General features: G+C 37.4%; 4 protein-coding genes across 10 annotated transcripts; 2 read left to right on the top strand and 2 right to left on the bottom strand.

Annotated features, from left to right (window-relative positions):
- Positions 1-507: 507 nt before the first annotated feature.
- On the top strand, positions 508-11,837 carry LOC141840189 (uncharacterized). 7 transcript variants are annotated; one of them, XM_074728106.1, is made up of 18 exons: positions 508-661; positions 1,774-1,894; positions 2,962-3,079; positions 4,775-4,876; positions 6,919-7,043; positions 7,155-7,232; positions 7,307-7,456; positions 7,539-7,608; positions 7,701-7,855; positions 8,341-8,505; positions 8,577-8,648; positions 8,818-8,935; positions 9,002-9,496; positions 9,648-9,751; positions 9,881-10,057; positions 10,176-10,805; positions 10,985-11,137; positions 11,562-11,837. In XM_074728106.1, exons 2-18 carry the CDS (start codon positions 1,775-1,777, stop codon positions 11,634-11,636), a joined length of 2,907 nt encoding a protein of 968 aa, XP_074584207.1. In that variant the 5' UTR covers positions 508-661; position 1,774; the 3' UTR covers positions 11,637-11,837. The 7 variants fall into 7 exon arrangements, with proteins under 7 accessions (XP_074584207.1, XP_074584202.1, XP_074584203.1 ...); XM_074728101.1 differs by having other exon boundaries at positions 10,976-11,137; XM_074728102.1 differs by having other exon boundaries at positions 7,155-7,235; positions 7,313-7,456; positions 10,976-11,137.
- A 640-nt stretch (positions 11,838-12,477) lies between these two features.
- On the bottom strand, positions 12,478-13,049 carry LOC141836862 (E3 ubiquitin-protein ligase ATL23-like). Its single transcript, XM_074724326.1, is given in 2 exon segments — positions 12,478-12,826; positions 12,829-13,049. Coding segments are annotated over 2 exon segments (420 nt in total). The 5' UTR covers positions 13,046-13,049; the 3' UTR covers positions 12,478-12,623.
- A 765-nt stretch (positions 13,050-13,814) lies between these two features.
- Positions 13,815-18,638, bottom strand: LOC141836866 (uncharacterized). The gene is made up of 5 exons (XM_074724333.1): positions 18,503-18,638; positions 18,292-18,417; positions 16,544-16,813; positions 16,283-16,447; positions 13,815-14,090 (listed from the first exon to the last, which is right to left on the bottom strand). Exons 1-5 carry the CDS (start codon positions 18,629-18,631, stop codon positions 13,815-13,817), a joined length of 966 nt encoding a protein of 321 aa, XP_074580434.1. The 5' UTR covers positions 18,632-18,638.
- Positions 18,639-19,115: 477 nt separating this feature from the next.
- Positions 19,116-23,550, top strand: LOC141836926 (la-related protein 1C-like). The gene is made up of 6 exons (XM_074724398.1): positions 19,116-19,498; positions 19,588-20,131; positions 20,229-20,379; positions 20,457-20,547; positions 22,485-22,556; positions 22,815-23,550. Exons 1-6 carry the CDS (start codon positions 19,130-19,132, stop codon positions 23,070-23,072), a joined length of 1,485 nt encoding a protein of 494 aa, XP_074580499.1. The 5' UTR covers positions 19,116-19,129; the 3' UTR covers positions 23,073-23,550.
- The last annotated feature ends 536 nt before the right edge of the window (positions 23,551-24,086 follow it).

Raw genomic sequence — 24,086 nt, 5'->3', positions numbered from 1 at the left:
TAAAAAAATCTCTATATATTTTTTCATATAATATTGTGAAGGTATCTCTTATAATTTACTATTATTAGTTACGTTTAATTATCCATTTGCCTTTTTAGTTATATGAACAATTTTATTAATAATAAAAGTTACCCCTAGACATAATTAAGTTGGTTACGATGGAGCAGAGTTGTAGAAATGAACAAAGATTTGAATTTCGATGAAGCCGAGATAATATCCTCCTCCACAGGTGAAGCCAAGACAATAGCCAACTACAATTTCTCATAGAACTGATCGTGTAGGGCTGTTGAAGTGGCGGATTCCACCTTTTTACAAAAAAAAATAATAATAATAACACGACATTTGACAACATACAACGTAATAATAACAAAACTACAAACAAATACACAAAATTGCAAAGTTGGGTCGTTGATATGGAAATCTTAACGGGCCGGGCCGAGCCCTAGGCGGTCACCGGATAAGCAATCTGGCATATCCCGCATAGACTCTTCTCTGCTGGCGAAAGACCTTTCCAGAATCGGCGGTGGCTTGAAACCGCAGGAGCCAGGAAGCAAAGGATCCAGAAAAGGGAGGCGTAGTCGATCCGTTTATTTTCTGCCTCATTTCAAGACGAACGGGGGAAGGAAGACGACATCGATCCGTTTGCCGGCTTCGTGATAAGGTTCGATCAGATCACACCTTTTCTGCTCTCGATTTCCTTTGTAGATATGGATATAGTTTCCTTTGTTTTCATTTTTTTGTTATTAGAAATGATGGTATTTTTGCATCGGATTCGGTGCGCGTTTTTCAATCATTTCTCTAATTTCGTTGTTTCTCCTAGAAAAGGTCAGCGTTTGCGAGATGTTGGAACCTGTTATTCTCTTTGTTTCTTCCTGCGTCGTTGTTTTTCCTCCTGTTTGGATCTGAAATGTAAAAACTATTCCGAGAACTTGATGCCATTGACTATATTCTTACACTTTCCTCTAGGGAAGCTCGAACTTTTAAGGACCGAGTTTTATCTAGATCTCAGAATGCGCTTCTTCCTGTTTGTGTTGTTTATCTAAGCGTTGTTTAATTTATACCTACCCGTTTGCGTCTCAGTTTTCCCAATTTTTTGTTTGGATTTATTGAATGGAGATTTATACATGAAAACGGTGCTCCGTTTTCTTTTCTCTTCCAGCATACAAGATCAAAAAAATATCAAATGTTCTTCTTTCCCCCTTGAATCGCGCTAATGGGGGCATTCCTTTTCTCAATTAGCAGTTTTGGAAAAAAACTGCATTGGTATTTAATCTCGTTCTTACTTTAACAAGTATTATATAAGGTATTATTTGTGTATGAAAACGGAGTTTTGGTATTATGAAATTTGGAAGTTCAAAAACGTAAGTTATGGGTTATTGCAAGTTGGAACTATATTGGATGGTTTTATAAGCGTGACGATATAGTAGATTTCGTCCATGTTTAGCACTTGTACACTGAAAAGAAAAATGAAAGATTCTGTGCATCCATGTGCATGATTCCACTATGATGGTTTGCTCACTGCTTGTGATATTTATTGTCGTTTGATATGAATGATATTCTTGTTTGGACACCATTATTTTTTTTCTTTTTTAAGATTGCAGTAGGTGTACTATAGCTCCATGTGTTCTTGCTCTAATACGTGTATATATTTGTCATTTCCCCCCTCAAGTAGTCACAAGAAAGTCATAAATGGACTTAAATTAACATTTTACTTTAACTAATTTCACACTCCATCACATGGTTATGACTTTTATGCGTGTTCATATTCAACAGGATGGCTACTGATCAAAGCAAGTGTTCAACCTCAGGAATTGGTGAATCTTCAGATTCAACTATACAGATTAATGTCAAGTCACTGGATTCTCAGATCTATACATTTTCTTTAAACAGAGATGTAAGGCTACTATAAGTGTTTCAAGTTTCTTGTGAGTTTGCTTAGCCTTCTGTTGTGCTTATGGAGGTGCAACTAGTTTACTATAAGATGTTAGCAATCTAGTTTTTCCTTATTTTTGGTGGTGTAACTTGGTTTTCGTATAACAAAATCGTTATAATTTATGGGTGTTGTTTCTCTATGCATATGGTGGTGTTAGGTAATCTTGTAGTAGGATATTCTAATTTTGCAAGTTGAAGTTGTGATTCCATGCTTTTCTTAGCTAACTCATGTGAATCTGGTTTATTGTAGACTGGTTGGTAATTTGGAATATATCCCTCTTGCTAGGGTTGCAATAACATTATAGGACAAAACCACTCCTACTTAAATAAAACATCTGGTATCATAACAATGCCTAAGCCTCATTGTAGTGTTTAATAATTATTTCGTACTAAACACTTAGTACTTCATATTATGTATTGTTTTTGTTAATTGAAAATATGCTATTACTATTTATGGCATATGATTATCATATAAAATTTTCATATATTTTAATATCAGGACAAGATCAACCTAAGCAATCCAAACATTTGAACTAACATGGATTGATGATATTTATTACAAAGACATCTATATAATATCTTATTCCATTAGTTTGTATTGATACTTTGAAAACCTAACTATCTAATCACACACATTTCTGTATAGACCGACATATACATATAGTGGTTTTATATCTTTTTGAGTGTTGATAGAACTCCAAGGAACAAAACACCTTTCTAGAAGATAACTATCTAGAATTTTCTCCCATACAGTGAAATATATTTGATTACATCTCCAATTGCATGCAATCCTACAAATCTTTATGAGATTACACCAAAACAAGACATTCTAAGAGTAGTCATGGTCCTTTTTAAGATTTTTTTTTCATAGAATATGTAGGTCAATTTGCAATATGAATTATTTTGTTCTCATTGAATACAAAAAAGGACTATTTGCCCATTTTGAATATCTTATATTTATATGCTGGATAAAACATATTAATCAATGGCACTAATTTAACTTTTTTTTATTTTCAAAAAATTTTCTAGACACCTATTCCTTCACTAAAGAAAAAGGTAGCAAGTGCTTCAGGTATTCCAGTAGAGCAGCAACGGTTGATATTTAGGGGGAAGGTCTTAAAGGATGATCACCTTCTTTCTGATTATCGTATCCTTTATTTCTTGTTTCTATTTAGTTCTGCTTTGTTAGCTGGCAATAATTAAATTTCATGAACAATATGTTTTCAATTTTCGTCATAAATCATGATACCCACAAGGATATGATAAATGATTTATTCCTCTTTCTGATTTCATCCTTGTCATGACTAACCTATTACTGAGATTAAAATTACATAGCTTGGTACATAATGGAGTTTTTTGCAAATAGAAATGAAATAGTATTCATATTTGAATATTGTCCTTGTACAATTTAATTTTTTTGCTTCTTTTCAGTTAAATCTGACAAAACATCTTCTGTACTTTATGAACCTAAATTAAATGGGTGTATTTGAAATTTGATTTTTCTGCAGTAGGTAACCATGTCTATTGGGGATCTATGGAGTAAAGATGACTATTGTGAGACCCAATATGTGAAGTAACTTGTATATCTAGAGAAAATTTTGTCTGTAAATTGAATCTTTATGCAATCTTGATTTGATTTTAAAGCTACATTTCTTGTAATCTGATTATTGTGTTAGATCTCAGGTCAAGTAGAAGTTGAAGTTTTTGCCTCTTCTTTAGCTGTAGGAAGCATGAGCATTACTATATATTGCTATCATTCTATTGTCACTTGTGCTGATTTTATATTGTTCCATTTTTAGTCGTTCCAGCTTTAGGCTATTTTTCTTGAAGGTGCCTGGTGCAACAACGCATTAAAAGGTCTTATAGCTTAGATGTGGATGAGGGAACAGTAAGGACCACTCTGGTGTCCGTTTTGACATCAATAGTATAGTTGAAAGAGATACATATTTACTATATACCTAAATAGAATAATTTTATCCATGTATAGAAAAGGCTCTGACATAATACCTAATATATTAATAGATGTAAGATTAAATCTCAGATACTAACACTTGAAGTTAACTATTAACTCTTAAATTATATGATTTGTATACACAAATACAAGTCATATAACAGTCACACTGGTGTGACATAAAATTTTCATCAGTCAATCAATCTAAAAGAAATTCAATCATATAAAGTTACAGCAATGTGAAATTAAAAAACAATACTGTAAATCAATCTAAAAAAGTTCAATGACATAAAATTTTCATTAGTCAGTCAATCAAAAAGGAATTCAAACATATATAGTTACAATAATGTGACATCAAAACAAATAATACGGTGAATCAATCTTAAAAAGTTCAATCACGTAATCAATGTTTTTGTCCATAAAATTTAATATGATGTTATAACCGAAATAATATCAGTTCTGCTATCACCACAGTCAGTTATAGGACACTAAAAGTTTAAATTTAAAGGACTAAATAATTAGCTTCATAAAGACTTAGATGTCCAACTTCCTTTTTTTTTATTTTTTTCTCTTGCTATGGAACTTGGAGAATGGAGGAACAACCAACGTAGAACTGACTACAAAATACATGCATATAGAAGGCCAGCCAAAAGTTATAGAAATATAACAAGAGATATAGTATGTTATTGTGAGGACCGTCTATTGTGCCCCATACCTAGGGTTAAGCATGGGTCTTAGCACCTTTCCCAGAAGGCAGTTCACCATAATTGCTACTGAAGATGCCTTGGTTGTGGCACCAAGCACTGTGTGCAGTAGTGCTTTTTCCATACACTGGATTCACTATATTTGTTCACAAAGGGCTTGCAAAGTTGTACCTTCACAATCATACAGATCTGGAAGATGGACACACACTACATTTGGTTGCTAGACCAGTTGAGGCTCAAACTCAATCTGGGACTGTTTCTGGAGGTCAATCTCACAATAATGACCAAGGTAAATCTAGATTATTTATTCTATTGTAGTCTTCAGATACTCTTTTTCTTTAGTATATTGCTAAGCTTTTATCATCAATTTGTCAATGCCTTACTGAGGATAGATATCAAGTAATGTTTTCTTGTTGACATTTAACGTTTAAATTCCAATGATAGCTGTTCCTACTTGATTATGATTTCATGCTAGTTCTCTTATTTGTAGCTTTGTAATTTTATAACATGGTGGTAAATTTTATCATTCAGCACTGAACTAGTTGTCATGATTTTACTGGATTGGCTATTACTTGTAAGAATGGACTATTGCAATCTTGTTTTTTTTTCCTTACTGTTTACACATTTACCTTAATGCAAAGTTAAAATTTCCCCAATTTGATGAATATTTAAACTGGATTAGGTTATCTGATTATGTGAGCTTCAGACTTTTGTTGACATAAATAAGTCTGTGATTGGATTTTGCATAGTCAAGGTTTTCGGTGGTTGTGGAAGTGAAGGCTCAAATAGGGGTTGTAGATGATAAAATGAGAGAAAATAGATTGAGATAGTATGAACATGTTTGAAGGCAACCAATAGATCTTATAATTAGAAAGGATAATATAATTAGAGTGAAAGCTAGGGAGGGAATCCAATGCCACAAGTTCATGTAACAAAAAATAATTTAATTGATTTGAACATTTCTAGTTATTTGGTACCAATTGTCATCCTTAAACTTATCTATTAACTTGATATCTATTTTGCTGATGTCTAGCAATTTTCCATTTCTTTTGGACAACCCTGCATCACTCAGTATAGGTGGTATGCATATCAGTTTAGTTTAGTGGTACATGAATCATCTTTCGGTAGTTTATTTTCATCTTGCATGTGCTAGCAATACAACTTGGATGTTCCTTGACAGGGTTGTATATGATAGAAAATTGTCACATACGTCATATAATTGTCACGTACATCATATAATCCACTGGTCCTTGACTCCGACAATAATTTTTTTTCTTCATTCTAGCAATGCTGAGCACTTTCATGTTAAAGACAACCTCGATGGCAGATATACAACTTCAACAAAATCAATATTGAAATTATTGAGATAAAGGTGTTCCTATGGGAATTTGATGGTTTGGCTAACATCATAAGCTGCTGGAATATAGTGGCAATTTATTATGGTAAACAATATTATGAAACCATGATTGTTCAATATTACAATCTTCTTGACGCAAATTATAGACGGAAACTATTTCTTTTTAAGAGTTGGAACTTGGCAGTATGATTGATTGAATGGTCAAAATATAAATGTTTCGTGTGTCAATATGAGTTGCACTAATACAATACAGTTTTGTGCTGGGAGTGAACTTAGCATAGAAATAAGGATTCAACATATTGTGTCTTTGAACATTTCCATACCATCCTAACTTAATATATCTCATTTTATCTAATGGGTTCCACCTAATTTTTCTTGGCTAGTAGTATTTTTATTTTACCTTTTTAGTGACCTCACATAGTCATCTTAGTATTATCACCTCTGACACGAGTCAAGAATCTAGACTGACCATAGGCCTTTGCACTTGATTGCGTTGTTATAGTATGTGTATGCACTATATATTTACAGTCTGTTCCAAGCATGAACAGTATGCATGTCCAAGCAGGATTTTGAATGTTGTCTTAGAACCTCGAGTTTGTGTGAACAGTTTGGATGCCTCCAGTTAGCCATTGAGCTGTTTCTACTGGATTTAGTATTTTGTAGTTTGCCAATGTATTTAGTGTTGGCCTGATCCCATTGTATAGCATCAGCGGATTTCTAGTTAATCAAATAGCAAATATAAGATTTGAATACAATTCTGTTATTATCCTTTCACTATGACTACAAAGAGATGAAATCTTCAATGCACATATCTTCATATTCTTGCACTATCATCTATATTTTATCTCAGTTATCCATTCAACTTTTTCTCTTTTTTGAAAAGTCACTAAAGACATGTCTGTGTGCTAAATATACATTGTTACACAACTCTGTTTAAATAGTCGTATGTTGTTATAATTCTCATAAATTTGCAGGAACTGATTCTTCAACCAATTCACCTCCCAATAGGAGTGGACAAGTTTCACATAGTGTTGTTCTAGGAACTGTTAATATTTCTGACCAAAGAGAAGGAATGGGCTTGGTACCTGATATTGGTCGGGTATTTTCCTTACTTCAGAAGTTATATGACTTCACCTGTACTTGAAGTTATGAATTTCTGTGTTTTGGTCTCTTGCGGGTTTATCTACAATATGTTTTATCCTTTTTAAAGGTTGTTGGTGCAGTTCTGCAATCTCTAGGAGCTGGGATTTTATCTCCTGCTGGTGCTAACAACACCCTATCTGCTGCAGTAGTGAGTCTTTCTTTATATATTTCTTATTATGACTAAATAAAAAGTTTAATATTAGCGCTTTTTATTGAAAGAATCAGGCAGCTCCTAGTAATAGCACAGGACATTCACAAGATGCTAGTGGCAGAGCTCAACAAAACAATCAAGCACAGCCACCTGTTACGTTGGTCAATCAACCCTTTCAAGTGCAACTCGCTTCACCAGCAGTACTACAATCAAATATGGTAGAATTTTGATTCTGTTTAATCTTTTTTTTGAGTTTAGTTCTCTTATGCCTTCTTATTGACCCATTTTTCTGTGCTTTAGGTCATTCCTGATTCTTTGAGGACCTTATCAGATTATATCAACCGCATGGAGCTAATGCTACAAAACAGTGGTGATTTCTTCTCCCTTCTAAAAATTTATATACTTTGGAATATTATCTTACAAATAATTGAGAAATCTTCTCCATGAATATAATATTTGAAGGTTCTCAGTCATCTGCACCAAGCAATGCACAGAATATTCCAAGGTCAGATAACACATCCTTGAATGGGAACAGAATACCTACTCCTGACGTGTTGGGTTCAGTAATTGACCAAGCAAGAGTACTTCTTAGCGGAAATACAGCAACTGCCTTTTCTGTATGTTCTTAGTTTTAGTTTTAGAATATTTGAGTGCATTTTTTTGTTTATTTATCCATGTGTTCCTTTATTGGAACACTTTTTTCCACAGTATATTTGCTTGGATGATGGATCATCATTTTTGTTTACTATCTTGTGCAATCAAATTCAGGCTTTGCTTCCCAGGGTTTCAAGTTTTAGTAACGTGTAATTTCATTTGTTTATGAAAACCTTAATTTTTTTAATAAAAATATTGCCTTGAAATTTGGCAAATTTGCCTTCTGCAACGTAAGAATATGAGTTGTTCAATACTAAGGTAACTGAAATGGAAAAGCCTCAACAACTGTAAGCATCTAATGAAAAGATTTTTTTTTTAAATGTTTAGTTTTAGCGGTAGTATGCTGAAGAGAATTGAAGAGATATTTATCAGAATGTTTATGTACTTTTTATTTCTTTCATAAGTTGTTGTCATAATATGACATAGAATTGCCGTTGTTTCTCTATAGCGTATGGCCGAGCACTTGAGAAGAGAAGCCACTTCTTCTGATCCATTGGTTCGAAATCAGATACAGACTGAAGCCATGCATTTGGGTTTAGTCATGCAATATTTAGGTGCAATGCTTTTGGAGCTTGGTCGTACAACTATGATGTTGCGGACCGGATCATCTTCTGTATGCTACCTTTTAACATTCTAGAGATATAATCAGTATTCAGTAGTATCACAACCTTGTATTTGATGCAGGATGGTTCTTTTGTGAACTCTGGCCCAGCAGTTTATATATCTTCCACAGGACCAAATCCAATAATGGTTCAGGTTACTATAACATTCTTTATATTGCAGATGAATTGTTAATTTTAAGTAAGCAGGCTTCTCATATTTTTGTTGCAGCCTTCTCCTCCTCAATTGAGCTATTTTTTCACTGGTGCTTCACCTTTGATTAGTGGACCTTCTAATAAGCAGGCTTCTCATATTTTTGTTGCAGCCTTCTCCTCCTCAATTGAGCTCTTTTTTCAGTGGTGCTTCGCCTTTGATTAGTGGACCTTCTAATATATTAAATGCTGGGGACTTATTGAGAAATATAAATGTACATGTACTCTCTGGTAAGAGATTTTTAATTTTACTCACCTTCTCTCCTCTTTGGTTTATGCTAAATTTTAACCAATCAGGGACTTCATTAGCACCCAGTGTATCATCTTCTGGTGCAAGGGAAAGTACAAGGGATCTTAACCATACTGGACACCAAAACATGGAACAAGCAAGTCAAACTGGCAATGCTTCAGGACCTTTGGGGAATGCTGCTCCAATGCGAGGAATGGCAGCTAGAACAGTTGTTGCAGCTGTTCCGGGACGTTCTCCCAGTGAAAATTCTGGTTCTGGTCATGTCCTTAGTGTTGTCTTTCCTGTACATGTGGGGTCACAACCGTCGAATCCCACACTTCCCACTTCATCTCAACATTCCCATCCTTCTATAATTACTGGAACACAACCAACTACAGCAGCTACTGTTCAACATTCTTCTTCAGAATCTGCTAGTGTTCCTCAAGTAGTGGCACAAGAACACACACACACTGATCATGCTGGCACTGCATCAGATCAAACAAGTGGATGTGCCCCTGCCAAAAGCATATCAGACACAGTTGGGCAGCAGTTAGTTACTGAAGGTAAAGTATATGAGTAATATCGTTTCTCTTACATTCATCGTGTCTATGCTTATCACCATTTGTGTTGATATATAAGTAATATCGTTTCTTTTCCACTCAAGTCTCTATGCTTATCAACATTTGCTGGTTCTTTTCTCTCTTGCTATTGTAGGTTCTTCGTCAAGAAATACTTGTGAGACTGATAATGGCCTTGATTCTGCAAACCAGAATATTGAGACACATGTTCCTGGGATTTCAACAGCAGCTGGAAAGCAGGTATGACTACGATATCTTCTATTAGATAATGTCTCATTTGGAGGTTTGATGTTATTGGGTTACAACTATAGTGGATTTTTTTCCTACTACAATGGTATTTGGACCTTCATTTTCAGTATTATTTTGCAGCATTCTTTGATTACTGGTGGGATGGGAGGGCCTGCATCCTCAAAACCTGTCAACACTTTGACTTCTAAGGAAAAGTCCCCTGAGGACAAGATGAAGGCCATTGCAGAAAGTAGCAAGTCTGGTGGGACTGATAGGACTACTCCTTTGGGGCTTGGATTGGGTGGTCTGCAACCCAAGGTGAGAAAACCTTGGTCACATGCATACCAGAGTGCACAACATTCATGCATGTTTTTCGCCTTTTCCCTTGTGATATGTTTTGCTTATGATTTATATTCTTATTTGAAATCTTGTTCAGAAGCGGAGCAACATAGCAAAGCCTATAGTTAAGGATGGAAAATCCCATGATTCATCATCGGTCAGTCAAAATTCAGAATCTATTTCTAGGGGCCAAGAGTTACTGAGATCAATAGTTTCCCAGGTCTCTGATGGTAACGGAGACAATATGAATAGTTCGTCTGGTCCATTTCCTTCTGCCCTTAATCAGCTTGCGGGTAGCTTGTCTTTTGGTGGGCAAGGTTCAAGGGAACAAGTAGATGCTGATGACTTGATGAGCCAGGTCCTTCGTGGCCCTACTTTTAATAATTTTTTGACGAATGTTGTTGAGCAGACTGGATTAGGTTCTCCTGCTGCTCTGAGAGGCATGCTGGAGCAATGTATTCAGAGTCCAGTAATGATGAATACTATGAACAATATAGTGCAACAAGTTGAAGGTCAAGATCTTGGGAGCATGATAAGGGGATCTGCAGGAAGTCAAGGTGGAATTGATTTTTCTAGCATGATGCGGCAAATGATGCCTATAGTATCGCAAGTTATTGGTAGAGTTCCATCCCAGTCCCCATCAGTTAGTGTCAATGAATCTGAACCACAGTCTCAAAGTAATGATACAATCAGACCAGAGGAGAGGATAGATGAAAGTAAATTGCAGGTACATGCTTGTTTGTTGAATTTGCCGATTGAATCATGCCGACAATTTTTCTAGTTTCATAATGCTAATCTTATATACTGATAAGTTAGGAGACAATGCACTAATCAAATGGTCTTAGATTCTACTCCTCGGTTCTACTTCAGCGTGTATTTTGCTGATAATATTCTCAGTCTTCTCAGATTGATCTTCATGAAGCACAACAAAAGATTGAACAGAATGACTCTCCTGGAAGTATTTTCCGTGCCATGCTGGAAAGTGCAGGTAGCCTTTATGGGGAAGATAACCATGAGGGCCTTCTTCAAGAACTTGGAGATGATGTAGAGCTCAGTAATGTATGCAGTCTATTTTTCATTAACTTTCAGTCTTAATGCACTAAGCTAACTGCTCAATCTTTAATTGATAGATCCATTACCTGTTTTGTCGTTGGATGTTATATCTTATACGGCAAAGATAGTTTGCATCAAACTATTGATTAGATTTGATGTTAAATCTGCAGCCTTTATACATCTTGCCCATTTTTATCTGCCAGGTTTTGAATCACATCATCTCAAGGCAATTTTGTTCATCCCCCTCCTGAAACCTAACGCCCATCTTTTCCTGCTCTCTCTTGTTTTCACTCAGAGAGCTCTTATTTTCCTAGCCTTTTACTATAGACCAAATCTACTAATGCTTTATTATAATCTTGCATTTTATATCTTCTTTTCAGTAGTAAATCATTATTTGACAATGGATCTGAAAGTAAATTGTTTTTGGCAGGAATATTCCGAGATATTGCATCGTCATCTTCAGCAGAGGCTCGATAAGGAATCCAAATCAAAAGACAAGTTCTAAGCTGGAAATTTATCGCCGTTTCAGGGTTCGATACGGAAGGAACAGTATGTTGTTGGGTAATATTGGCTGTTATTTGGTACCTTTTTCTCTAAAATTTGTCAAGACCTACCGATTGTATTATTATAAAATCCTGTATTAGATACAATTACGATTTTGTAGTAGTATATCATGGAATTTGTCGAGCAGGTTTCAAGTTTTTTTAAACAACTCTATTGTAGAGTGTTATGGTAGTCTTGTTATGTGATTCCACTTCTTCATCTAAAGTATTTCATCTAAAAAATATTGAATTATCTGTTGGAATTTATGTCGATGGAATCGATGATCAAATTTTAATTTGTATATATTATCTTTAAATTTTGGTTTGAATATAGGTTTTTGGAGTTTTATAAAATTTGAATTTGTTTATTGTTTCTTAAAACAAGTTAAACCGTATATGTATATGAGATGACAACAAGGAAGCCCTCGCTGCAGTGTTTGTTGTGATTTGCTCGTGATCCCTTGGTTGCTGACAGTTGACTTTAAGTCGTTGACTTGTTTTTTTTCCCTTTTTCATTTAGCATATCATGTTTAATCTATTATATTCACAAAATTGGACAACTAGTTGTGAATCCTGAATGGCATAAAATTTACTTCCGAAACATAGCTGAGTTGGTTACGACGCAGTAGACTTGTAGAAGAAGACAAAGATTCGAATTCGGATGAAATCAGATAATACCTTTCTGCGTCGTGAATCAACTGCAATTTTTCAATTTACCTCTTCATAAATGATCATGGAGCCGATCGTGTGGGGCCGTTAAGGTGGTAGATTTCATCGGAACTTTTTTTTTTTTTAGAAGATGAATGGCATAAAAATTTGTTTTTTTTACGATAACCAGTAATAGTTTTTAAAATTCAAAAAATATACAAACCTCTCAAATTTAAATAAGAAAAAAGGTAAATTTAATTTTTAAAATGGGGGAAAAAGCCAAAATTCCCGCAGTTAAGTTGCTACACCACAAGTACCTGCACTTGCGCGGCAGCAAGAGGCGGCGGCGGCGGCGGAGGGCAAAGGACGGTCCGGCAAAGAGGGCATTCCCGGTGCTCCGCCAGCCACCGATCCGCGCACTCCCGGTGGAACGCGTGGCGGCAACCGGGAAGCACCCGCGCCGCCTGTCCCTCCTCGATCTCTTCCAGGCAGACTGCGCACTCCGCCCCCGCTGTGCCACCCCCGCTCCGACGACGACGCCTGCGAGCTGATCCAGCTCCGCCGTCGACAGCCCCGCACCCGCCTTCCCTTCTGCCGCCTCCGCCGCCGGCGGATGGTCTCCGAGCATCGCCGACCACATCAAGCAGAGGTAGACCGCGAACATCATCCCAATACCGAAGCAGACGAGGAAGAGCGTCGCGAAAGCGAAGAACACCGCCCACATCGATTTCGATCGAAATCGAGATGGAGATCGAGATGCGATCGCTTACTATTTGTACTGTAATCGAACGGCCCTGAATTCACGGATGGAAAGGTGCGATACAGCTTACTTGCCTCGTATGGGACGAGTATGCGAAGCGTCGTTTGAGCGCGAATCCACAGCTGCCTCCAGTAGTTCGATCCGTATACATCAAATCTAGACCGTTGAAGACTCTCCTGCGGCTTAGTTACCAACGATCGGGATTAAATTAGATCAAATCGAACGACTGTAAAGGGACTTCTATGATAAATCTTACGAAGAGCGCTCCGGCTTCGTCTGCGCCAAACTGGCGCAAGAGATCACGAGTAACGCGCTGCGGTTAGTATGGGCTCATCGATGACGTGGAAGCGAACGATTGGTGAGAAGGAGTGGGGGCGGGTTTAGTGTGATGTGAGCTGGAGAGCGGTAACGACGACGTCACGTTTTCGTCGCCCAGCGTTTACGTGTCGAGTACTTTGAGATCACACGCGTCGCACGTGATGGGGAGGCGATAAAGTGTAGGTGACGTAACTCATGACGTCAGCGGAGAAAGAGTCAGCTGCGCGTGACAACTAGGCTAAGTAAACTTACTTCAAAGCAACGAAATTGTAGGGGAAGAAAAAACCTAACAAGTTTTTTTTTTTTTGCAAAAGCAATGATTAATCATCAAAATGATCGTGTAAAACGAATGATATATTTTCTAAAGGAATAAATTCTATAGCAGATTAGCAAGCAACACACTAAATAGTGCTAACTAATCTCTTGTTGGTGGAGTCACGGGAGTTTTGCACTTTGCAGTGTCACTGTGAGCTTCATCTTCCAAGCCATTCTCTGACGTTGCCTGAGGAGATGAGAAATCTAGGCACATTCCATGTGTATCTAGTTCTTCGTACGATGTCGATAGATCCTGAGATATCAATTTGTGATACTCGATCAGCTGGTGAAGGCACTGGTTCTCCCTCAGTAGATTAGCATTGTCATTTGCCAATCTGGACTTCTCAGCCAAAAGAGTTTCCAACTGCAGTCTAATCTACAGATGAGTAAAATTATATGCTGAGAACAGAGCACAAGGTTTCATACGTCAGGACAGATGGAAAGAAAAATTTTAAGTATCAAAAACACATTGTGGATAGCACAGGGTTCTCCGATTTAGTCCAATAAAAAAACACTAGCAAAACACAGGCAAAGTGATCTGGATCAGACCTCCATTAGACACAACAAGATACATTTATGTGAGCAAAGAGTAAAATTTGCATGAATACATTCAGTAATAAAGAATTCTTTCGTTCTTTCTGATTCGACGTAAGAAAAAGATTGGCAAACCCTCACCCAGTAGAACATTAGCCCATGCAATGTCTCATTTTCTTACCATGTAGACCATTTAGGTCTCGCAAAGCCAAACTGTAGGTACACTCATTCCTCTCCCTATTGGTCTCCACTCCTTATGTTATCGGGCAAGTGGCTTACGCTCATCAAACTCGTCCTCCTCTACCTAACTTCAGTAATAGGGTAATAGCTAATTTTGTTCGAGAGGTATTGAACAAGCTTGAACATTTTTATGCTCAGTAAATAAAAAAGTTGAACACATATAAACCAAACTCTGACATTTGGTGAACAATGTTGGGGAGAAAATCCATCTAAATTTGTTCATAAGTTTGAAGATATATTTAGTAAGCATCTAGGATGTCATTTGAATGATGAAGCAAAGACATCTAGCATCCAATAAAATCAATCAGGCTTTTCACAAACAGTAACCAAAAAGACCAAGTTTTTCTCTGCTTTTTACTTGGTATGTGATTCAACCAAGTAGGTTGATTAGGTGATCAGGTTGACATTCCCCTATATCAATTTTGTAAATTTTGGGATCTCAAGCCTTTTGCTATATTGCGCCTAGATATTGTCATTGAGTTGCGTTTGCACTTTTAGATCAAGATGCAATAAGTTGATCTTTTGCTATACCTATAGTATCAAGTTGTTTTCTAGCATTTTTGAGTTCAAAGAGCTGTCATCATCATCATCAAGCCATCTTTGTGCTAACTATTTCGGGTTGCTAACATGACTCTTATCCCTCCAAGATCGAGTTCTATACAAAGCCAAATCCACAGAATTCTATGATCTGCCATTGAATTGGATCCAAATGGCATTGCTTTCAATTTGGCCCGTCGAAAATTCCTAGTTACATGATGGTAAGCTTTTGGGTTGGGTGCTTCATCTTAGGCCAGTCCTATTTCATTTGGAAAAGAAAGTTTGTGCGACATTTATCCAAATATAACCAAGGGTGTGAAACCTTATTTGCCATCATGATCGTCATCAAGCCATCTTCGTGCTAAGTATTTCAGGTTGCTAACATGACTCTTATCCCACCAAGATCGAGTTCTATACAAAGCCAAATCCACAGAATTCTATGATCTGCCCATTGATGGATCCAAATGGCATCACTTTCAATTTGGCCCATCTAAAATTCCTAGTTACATGATGGTAAGCTTTTGGGTTGGGTGCTTCATCTTGGCCAGTCCTCTTTCATTTGGTTAAGAAAGTTTGTGCGACATTTATCCAAATATAACCAAGGATGTGAAATCTTATTTGGCTCGAAAGTAGGCCTTCCTATTTTACTTAAAAAGCATATACAGAATTCGTTAATCCACAAAGTTTGTAATGCCTCCAATCATTTTGACCTACATACTTTTAGATGTATGATTTCTAGGGATTTCACTTTATTGCTGAAAAATCTCTTAGGACCATATTTATTGATCATATGGGAACTTTAATACCAAGAAATTTAATTGATGCAATAGAACGTAGTCTGCAGTAGCATGCATGGCAATATATTGTCTACTATCCTGAATAACAATATATTTTATTCTTGTACTGCTACTAATGAAAAATGAAAGTAACGGGTTACTGAGGATGATTTACAACGTAGTCTACAGTATAATGTATGGCAGTATATTGTCTACTATTCTGAACAACGATATATTTTATTCTTGTACTGCTACTAATGAAAAATGAAAGTAATTGATTACTAAGGATGATTTACAATGAGCATACACTGGTGCAGTTAAAGGCTCATAAGGCAAGATAATCAACTAGTGAAATTGAAGTAGAAATTGAAAGAGATATGCTGTCGTATTCAATCAAAGAAGTCAAATTAAAATGACTAAAATATGGGTGAATCTCCCAATATTGTTGCCAAAGTTAAAGCAAAGGACATCAGTGAAGTACCAGGTCATCTTCTTCAGGTCTACCACCATTGTCAAATGCCTCTCGGAGTCGTATATTCTCCTCTTCAAGTATATTGCATCTTTCCTGCATCAACCATAACTCTGACTTCATGGTTTTAAGTTCGCCCAAAAGGTATGATGTTTTAGTGACCATAGAAGTTGCAAGCTGAAAATGAGAAAAATTAAAAGAAGCTGATAAGAAGATGGTTCGTGAAGAATCTTTAAGACAAACTACACCAACTCAAATTAGCTGTTCACTAACAGTTTTTGACTTGTTCAGTGCAGCAGTTTGGTTTGCATTTGAAGAAATCTTGTCATCTTTCTCATCCAAAAATCCACAAGAATCTCCTACTTTGTTGTTGTTGGCATAGCTTATCTCATCCCTCGATTTATTACAGGAAATAACTTCACACTTGTTCAGAAGTTTATCAGAACCACAAAGTCTCTTAGCCTTTGGCTCCTCACTTGTTGTCTTTCGACTCTCTCTTAGTTGTTTTTCTGAAACAGTGATTTTGGTAAGATCACTAGCTCTCTGTTGAACAAACACACTGATTAGTCAGGATTAAAAGAATTTACATTCTATTGTCAATCTAAAGTAGTCAATCTCATTATGAAGAAATGTTCGACATCTAGAGTGCAGAAATTAATATTCTGAAGTACCACAATAATAAATATATCTACATGGCAAAAGACAAGACTATAATATGCAGTTGGTAAACATGCTTTACTACTGATCAAAATGAGAGAATAGTACTCTAGTGCATTGCGATTTTATCACCTTAGTAAGAAGGCAGTGGATTCTTAATCTAATGAATAGTAGTTTTCAAGAAAACTATTAGGCTTTTGTATAATTCTGAATCCATTTGTTAAGTCCTAGAATAGCTCTGCTAATGATAGACAAAGATTGTTATGCTGTCTAGAAGCTAACTGCATAGCACTTCTTTTGCATCCATATTAGGACGACAATTGATCTGTTTGCACCTTGCAAAGGTCAGAAAAAACATGAAATGTGAAGAAGAGAAAACACAAAAATAAGGAATACAAGATTTTAGGTGGTTTGGTTAACTTTGCTGTCTGTAGAAACACACAGATAACACTTACTATGTCATTTTATCTGAGATGGTTAACCTCCTCTTCTATAACCCCCAAAGTCTAAGGCTTATACACATAACAGATCCCGTGTATTTTGAACCATGCATATATCAAAGCGTATACGCTATAATTAAGCCTGGTCCTTAGCTTCTAACTGATCAAGTTATCCAAGAGTCCTGAGCACCAGGCTTAGTGAATATTGGATCAGTTCAAGAAAATCACATGACGTCTTATATGGACCAATCATTTAGGTTTCTGGTGTTGCCCAAATCACCAATAAATGATAAGACCCTCTCTGCACTCTCAGGACCTCAATCCCAAACGCCAATGTAGTACATGAATCAAGTTGAACCCCCCACCATTATCAGCATCAGAAATTCGATCCCAGAACACCTACATAGCACATAAATGAGGCTGCACTCCGACAGAACATATTTTTCTACCAATTGCTAATTCTTGTTCATTGTTACAGTTACCCATTCTGAAAACCAATTCCCACATGCCTCCATGCTTAGCAAATTATAATGTTGGTTCAAGGTTAGTACATCAAGTCAATATCAGGAGGCAATGGTTTGTTGATGTTAAGAAGACTACAAGAAGTTCACACAGCATTTTCATAATGGTTTTTGCTCTTAGGGCACAAGGCAATTTGTGGTATCTCATTTCAGAGAGCCTGACAGTTTCTGAAAACATAACAAAAGTCAAGAAACCACAAATGATATGTTGAAACTATCACTTCATGAGTAAAGGCACGAGAATCTAATTACGTGCACGCCAGACTGAGTTAAGAGATAATGTATGTAGCTTTTAGCATCTGCTAGATTCTGTCATCCAACAAAATTTAGCGCTTCTAAGAATGCACAAAGAAAAAAGAGATTTTGTTCTCAACAAAGGTAACTAAAAATAACAATTTTCCACCTGTCGCATGGTGATTAGAGTGCTAGAAAACTGGGATAAGGACGAGGAGACCGAGTCGAACCCGATCATCAGAAGCTCAGAACCCTCCCGTAACCTCTTCCCGCACTCGGATTCAGCCCTGAACTGCTAAGAATCTCAAAAAAAAGAAAGTGTTTCAAACTATTACTCAGTGAATAATCTAAAAAACGAAAGAAGATCGAGAGATCCGTACGCGCGAGGAAGGCGAAGACTGGAAGTCGGGATTCCGATCCAGGAGAATGCAATCGATGCTGTCATTGAGTCTGCTCCACAGCCGCTCGTCGGAGGACGGACTGACCGCAGGAGCTGCAGAGGCCGCCATGGACGGATCGATCGGAAAGGGGGAGCGGCGAAAGATGAAGATCGAGAGGGGTTACAACGGCTAGCGGAGAGGCTTTAAATCGAGCTCGGTTTTCCAACGTCTCGTCGCTCGCTGAGGTGTCCATCAGTCCGGAGTCGTAATTGGGCGACGCGTTGCGGGCCCCACTGAGGGTGGGAAGACCCTGACCGTCAACGCGAATCGATCGATCCGGATTTTTTTAAAAAATGATGATTCGACCCGATTTGTTTTTGTTTTTCTTAAAACAGGCCTTGACGGGGGCTTCTCCCTTGAAATAAAATTTTATTCTGGATGAAAATAGAAAATAAAAGAGTACAATTTTGGAAATGACAAGTAAAATTGGCTGTTTGTTTTATTTATAGTCTAAAAAATATTAGGGAAAGCAGCGAACAGAGAGAGTGAGAGACAAAGCGCAGGGAGGCCACCAACAACGCGGACAGGCGACGGCGTGAGGACTGAGGAGGGATCAGTGCTGCTGCCATGGCCGCCGCCGCCGCCTCCACTGATCCTTCACCCTCCTCCCCGCGATCCGGCCGGGGCGCCCGCCAGCCCTGGTCCCGCGTCGTCCGCGGAGAACCGGACGGATCATCCTCCTCCTCCCCGCCGCTGATCCCATCGCCGGATCCCTCCGATCGCAAGACTTCCCCTCCTGGCGGCGTCACACCCGAAGCCGACGCCTCGCGCGGGAAGAAGCCCGCCTGGAACCGACCTTCCCTCAATGGCTCGACCGAGCCGGGCCCTGCCGTGATGGGAGGCTCCGCCTCCTGGCCTGCTCTCTCCGAGTCCGCCAAGCCCGCTGCCAAATCGCAGCCCTCCGCTTCCGATGGAGTGCCGCTCGCTGCGTCACCGGTGAGGGTTTCCGGATTAAAGAAAAAATGATCTGAATCTGTGCGATCTGTTGTATTAGATTGATCTTGTTTCTGTTTTTCTGTGCTCAGGGTCCTGCGACTTCGAGTTCTTTGCCGAAGCAGAACTTGATTCCATCTGGCAGCCCAAGTTATGTGGCCTCTGAACAGCAGAAATCGATTAAACGCGGCGGCAATATTAGCAATGGCGCGACTTCTGGAGGTGTGGCGGCTGTACCTTCCCCGCCACCAACTTTGGCAATTACGCCTCAGGCAAACACTGACGAGAAGACTCCTCGGGAGCAAACTCCCAAGATCACTACCAGTTACGAGCATAATTCCAGGGGAGGCGTGTCGGATTCACAGGTCCGTGATGGTGGCGGTGACCATCGGAGAACCTATAGCGGCAACAGGAGGTGGAACAATGGTGGTGGTTATGGATCTCCCCATGGCAACTACGGTAACCGCCGTGATCAGGAGAATGATAGAAATCGTAGGAATGCTTTCGGAAGAGACATCCAGATGCAGCACCAAGGTGTCCGACCCTACTTCAGACCTCCACCGCCACCAATGCCACCTCCATTCCCTGGGCATATTCCACAACTTCGGCCTTTCGGAAATCCCGTTGTTTTCCCGGGTAAGTTTTATGGCTTTATTGGATGGATGATCTACAGTTTCGTTTGCTCTTGAATGAATATTCATTTTTCATAAGGAGCTTCTTAATCTTCTTTCAGATATGCAATCTCCTTTCTTTTATTTTCATAACCAGCCACCTCCTGGGCCTCTGCCGTTTGTTCGTCATCCGGGAATGCCCCCTGCTATGTATTTCCCAGCTATAGATGTGCAACGTGCTACTTTACTCAAGCAGATAGATTTCTATTTCAGGTGACTGAATGGATTGCTATGTAAGCATTAGTTCTAAATGATGATCACATTGTGTTTAACTTTTTGGACTTTCCCAGCGATGAGAATCTGTGCAGAGATGTTTATTTAAGGCAGAACATGGATGAGCAGGGATGGGTTCCAGTATCCTTGATTGCAGGGTTCAATAGAGTAAGTTGGTTTATCAGCTATGCTCTTGTATGCTTATCCAAATTTATAATTGATGATTGAAAATTGTCTGAAGAATGTCCTTTTAAAATGCCCTTTTAACATCTGCGTAGATAAAATATATATTTTGTTCTCTTGTCTCTTTCTGGTGTTGATCCAGAGAATATAATTGACATTAAGATATATTACATTTATTTCCCTTCTAAATCTAAAATTTTAAATTTCTTTGATCGACTTTGCAATGTTTCAGTTGGAACTATTGATTGGTAGATTGTGAATGACATTTTTACTAGTTTGCTATAGTATTGGCTTTTAATCAGTCACTTTGGTCGGTGCTGTGTTTTAAATGTTAGCCAGTGGACACATATTGGTGTAATTTTTGAATGCCATAACAAAGTTTGTGGAGATGCTTTTGATTCATAAATTATGACCATTTAAACAATTATTTGTGTCATCCAAAAATAGAGAGAGCAAGAACAATGAATTTGAATTATAGGACAAGATATTACATGAAATGGTTGGAAAGCATGGAAAGATTTTATTTCCTTATTCTCTAATAACCTTTACCATGTGTTGAACTTCAATTTTTTTGATGCTGCCAACAACTATGACATTTACAATAGCTTTTGCTGCTTCTATGCCATTCTACATTACAGAAGTTTTGTACTACTATAAATTATGTATCTGAACTTTTTTCTTCTAGGAATAGGACATTGCCTAACTAGATGATGGTGCTATTTTTGTGGGAGTTAATTCTCTAAGTTGAGCATGTTTTGTGTTGAAAACAAAACAACTATGACATTTACAATAGCTTTTGCTGCTTCTTGCCATTCTACATTACTTCATGTAAATTTTTTCACTTAGTTATCTTTTTTGTGACTTCATCTCCTTTTCCTTGTCCTCAAATCACTTAGTTTGACACTCCCAACACCTTGTAGAATATAAGTTGTATTATCAATTGACATGAGCTAAACTAAAAAGGATATGGTTCAAGTTCCACTAGTTGTCTTAAGATGCTATCGGAGGTGTATGCAAACTTATGTACATCTAGTTTTTTCTTTCCTATAGTCATTGTTGGACTATCATGTAAAACTGCAGCTGTTTTGATAATTTGGCCCATGCTTCTGTGAAGTATTGAATTTCAACTGCAAATATTTCAAGATGCACCAGGCTGTTTGTTTTCTAGTTCTTGTGGTCACATTATGGTTATGCATTGACAGACTTTGATTCTTGTTTGAAGTGGGTAACAATGGCTATCACTCTACAACTATCTTACCTTTTTGTGAATGTCCATCTTGGACAATAAGTAGTTTTAATTCCAATTACATGTGATAGGGCAGAATTTCAACCTTGGATTGCTCAAAAACTGATTAGCCAATTCTTATTCTTCACGTTCTCCTTGGATCCACAGAGGATATTATTCTTCAATGTGAAGAGTAGAGGGAGTTCAATGAACTTCGCTCAATAAAACTTAAAATTAATTTGAATTATCTTGGGCAGTGGACTCTTGTTATCACATGCGATACAGTTTTATGTAGAGTTCATTGGTGGAATATGGACTTTTAGCTGATGCCAACTAGGTTGGATTCACAACTTCTCATGTTAGGTACTGAACTCTGATAAAGCTGCTGTGATATTCAGACACAACTATGTATAGATTAGATATCTCATGCTTATGAAGTGTAACTAGAGAGGCATTAGGAAATACATCAATGTTGTTATTGATGCTTCATATATATATCTGCTGTCATTTGTGATGATTTCTTTCTTGCCACATTGGTTGTTTCAATGGTGGATCAATCTTTTAGGATCTAATATCGCTAATGTGGCTCATAGTTTATATGACTGCCCATTGGCTTCTGCTTTGTCAAATCTTTCTAATTTGACTATTGAAGTATTATATTTCAGTATGGTAAATTCTTGTGTATATTTATTTACAGGTCAGACAGATAACAAACAGCATAGATTTCATACTAGACACATTGCCACTATCCACTGAAGTCGAAGTGCAGGTTCCTTGTCAATTTCTTTTTTGAATTTATCATCAGCAATGCTAAATGGAATAGTAAAGTAGGAGACATTTTCAGACTGAAAGATGAAACATTGTTAAGCCCCCAATTGTTTGTAACGACTAATTGGAACCATAAATTATTTCAAAGTTTCTTGGTGCCCTATGAACTTAACAAGTTAAACCCATGAAATCACACCGACTTACTTGTATGCCTTACTGATACTGCTATTCATTATTGCTGACACATGACTTATCACAGGGAGATAAGATAAGGAAGCGTCAAGGCTGGATGAGTTATCTTCTCCTACCAAGTCCCAATAGGGCTGCTAATACTTCTGGTCAGTCACCAGTGGCACTGACACCCGATAATCTTGATGCACAGTTGCAAGCTGTTGACTTGGAGGGGACAACTTCACAGCCGAGAAGGACAAAGATTCTCAATCAGTCTGCATCTAGTGAAGTGAATAATCAGTCACATGCTACTACCGATCTTAGTGGCAGTGCCGATTTTGAGTGAATGGGTCAAGAGTGACTTGTTTTAGAGTTCTTCACGAATGGAGAATGGAGAGAAAGCATTCCTGGTTCTGTGGGAGATTGCATTTAGCGATTGCTGTGCCGTGCCAGAATCTCTAAGTACCATCTTAGGTTGCAGATGAGAGAGTGGGAGAAAAACAAACACAACAGGAAAAAAAATTAAAATCAAAAGAAAATGCAAAGAAATCAAAAGGAAAGAAAGAGAAAGATAGACAGAAGCTACAATTATGAGGTTCTATAGATAGGCAGATGAGATGAGCAGTTCCATGCCAATATTTATTTCCTTGGTGTTTATTTCTGGGTTTCCAGTCTGTTTACTTCTGCGTACTGTTTCTTTGGAGCGTCTGAATTGTTCTCATTTTTGCATTTCGAGGATGAAATTTGTCACCCTGAATTTGTCAAGTGGATTGTTTCCTTTATTTGTTTTTCGTTCCTTGAATAAGAGACAACATTTCTCTTCATTTTCTTGTGAGTGAAGAAGATTGTTTTGCGTCTCTGATGGATTGAGGTGCATGTATGGGTTAAGTATTAGGACGTTTTTGTCTTGCTTGAACCTATTTATTATTGGGGTATTTATTGAATTTGAGATGATGAATTTTAGATTTTAGCAAATTTGTCATGATTTTTTGTTTTAATAAATATATAATATATTTTCATTTAGAAGATAAATGATACGTTTTTTTAATACATTTTGTATATTAATTGGACGGTTTTAAATGTATTTGTTGAAAACAAAATTAAAATAGTGTAAGATTTGGTCATAAATATATAATATTGTACCATTAAACAAATCTAATAATGTGTCAAAACAATAAAATATCATGTGAAGAATTTCATCAAAATTCGATCATATTCTTGTTCCAAATTATTCATTATGGAAAAGTATATAATAAATCTATTAAAAGTGAATATAGATTTTGCCAAACCTTCAACCTCTCCCTCTTCATTTGTTTTTTAGATGAACAATCAAATTGATCATCTTTCATCTAACCATTCC

The sequence above is a fragment of the Curcuma longa genome, chromosome 11, assembly GCF_044706935.1.
Source record: "Curcuma longa cultivar G26 ecotype Majalengka, Jawa Barat chromosome 11, ITB_CL_G26_1.1, whole genome shotgun sequence".
NCBI lineage: Eukaryota > Viridiplantae > Streptophyta > Magnoliopsida > Zingiberales > Zingiberaceae > Curcuma > Curcuma longa.
Note: the sequence above shows the minus strand (reverse complement) of the source record. Positions and strands in the feature narration are given on the sequence as shown.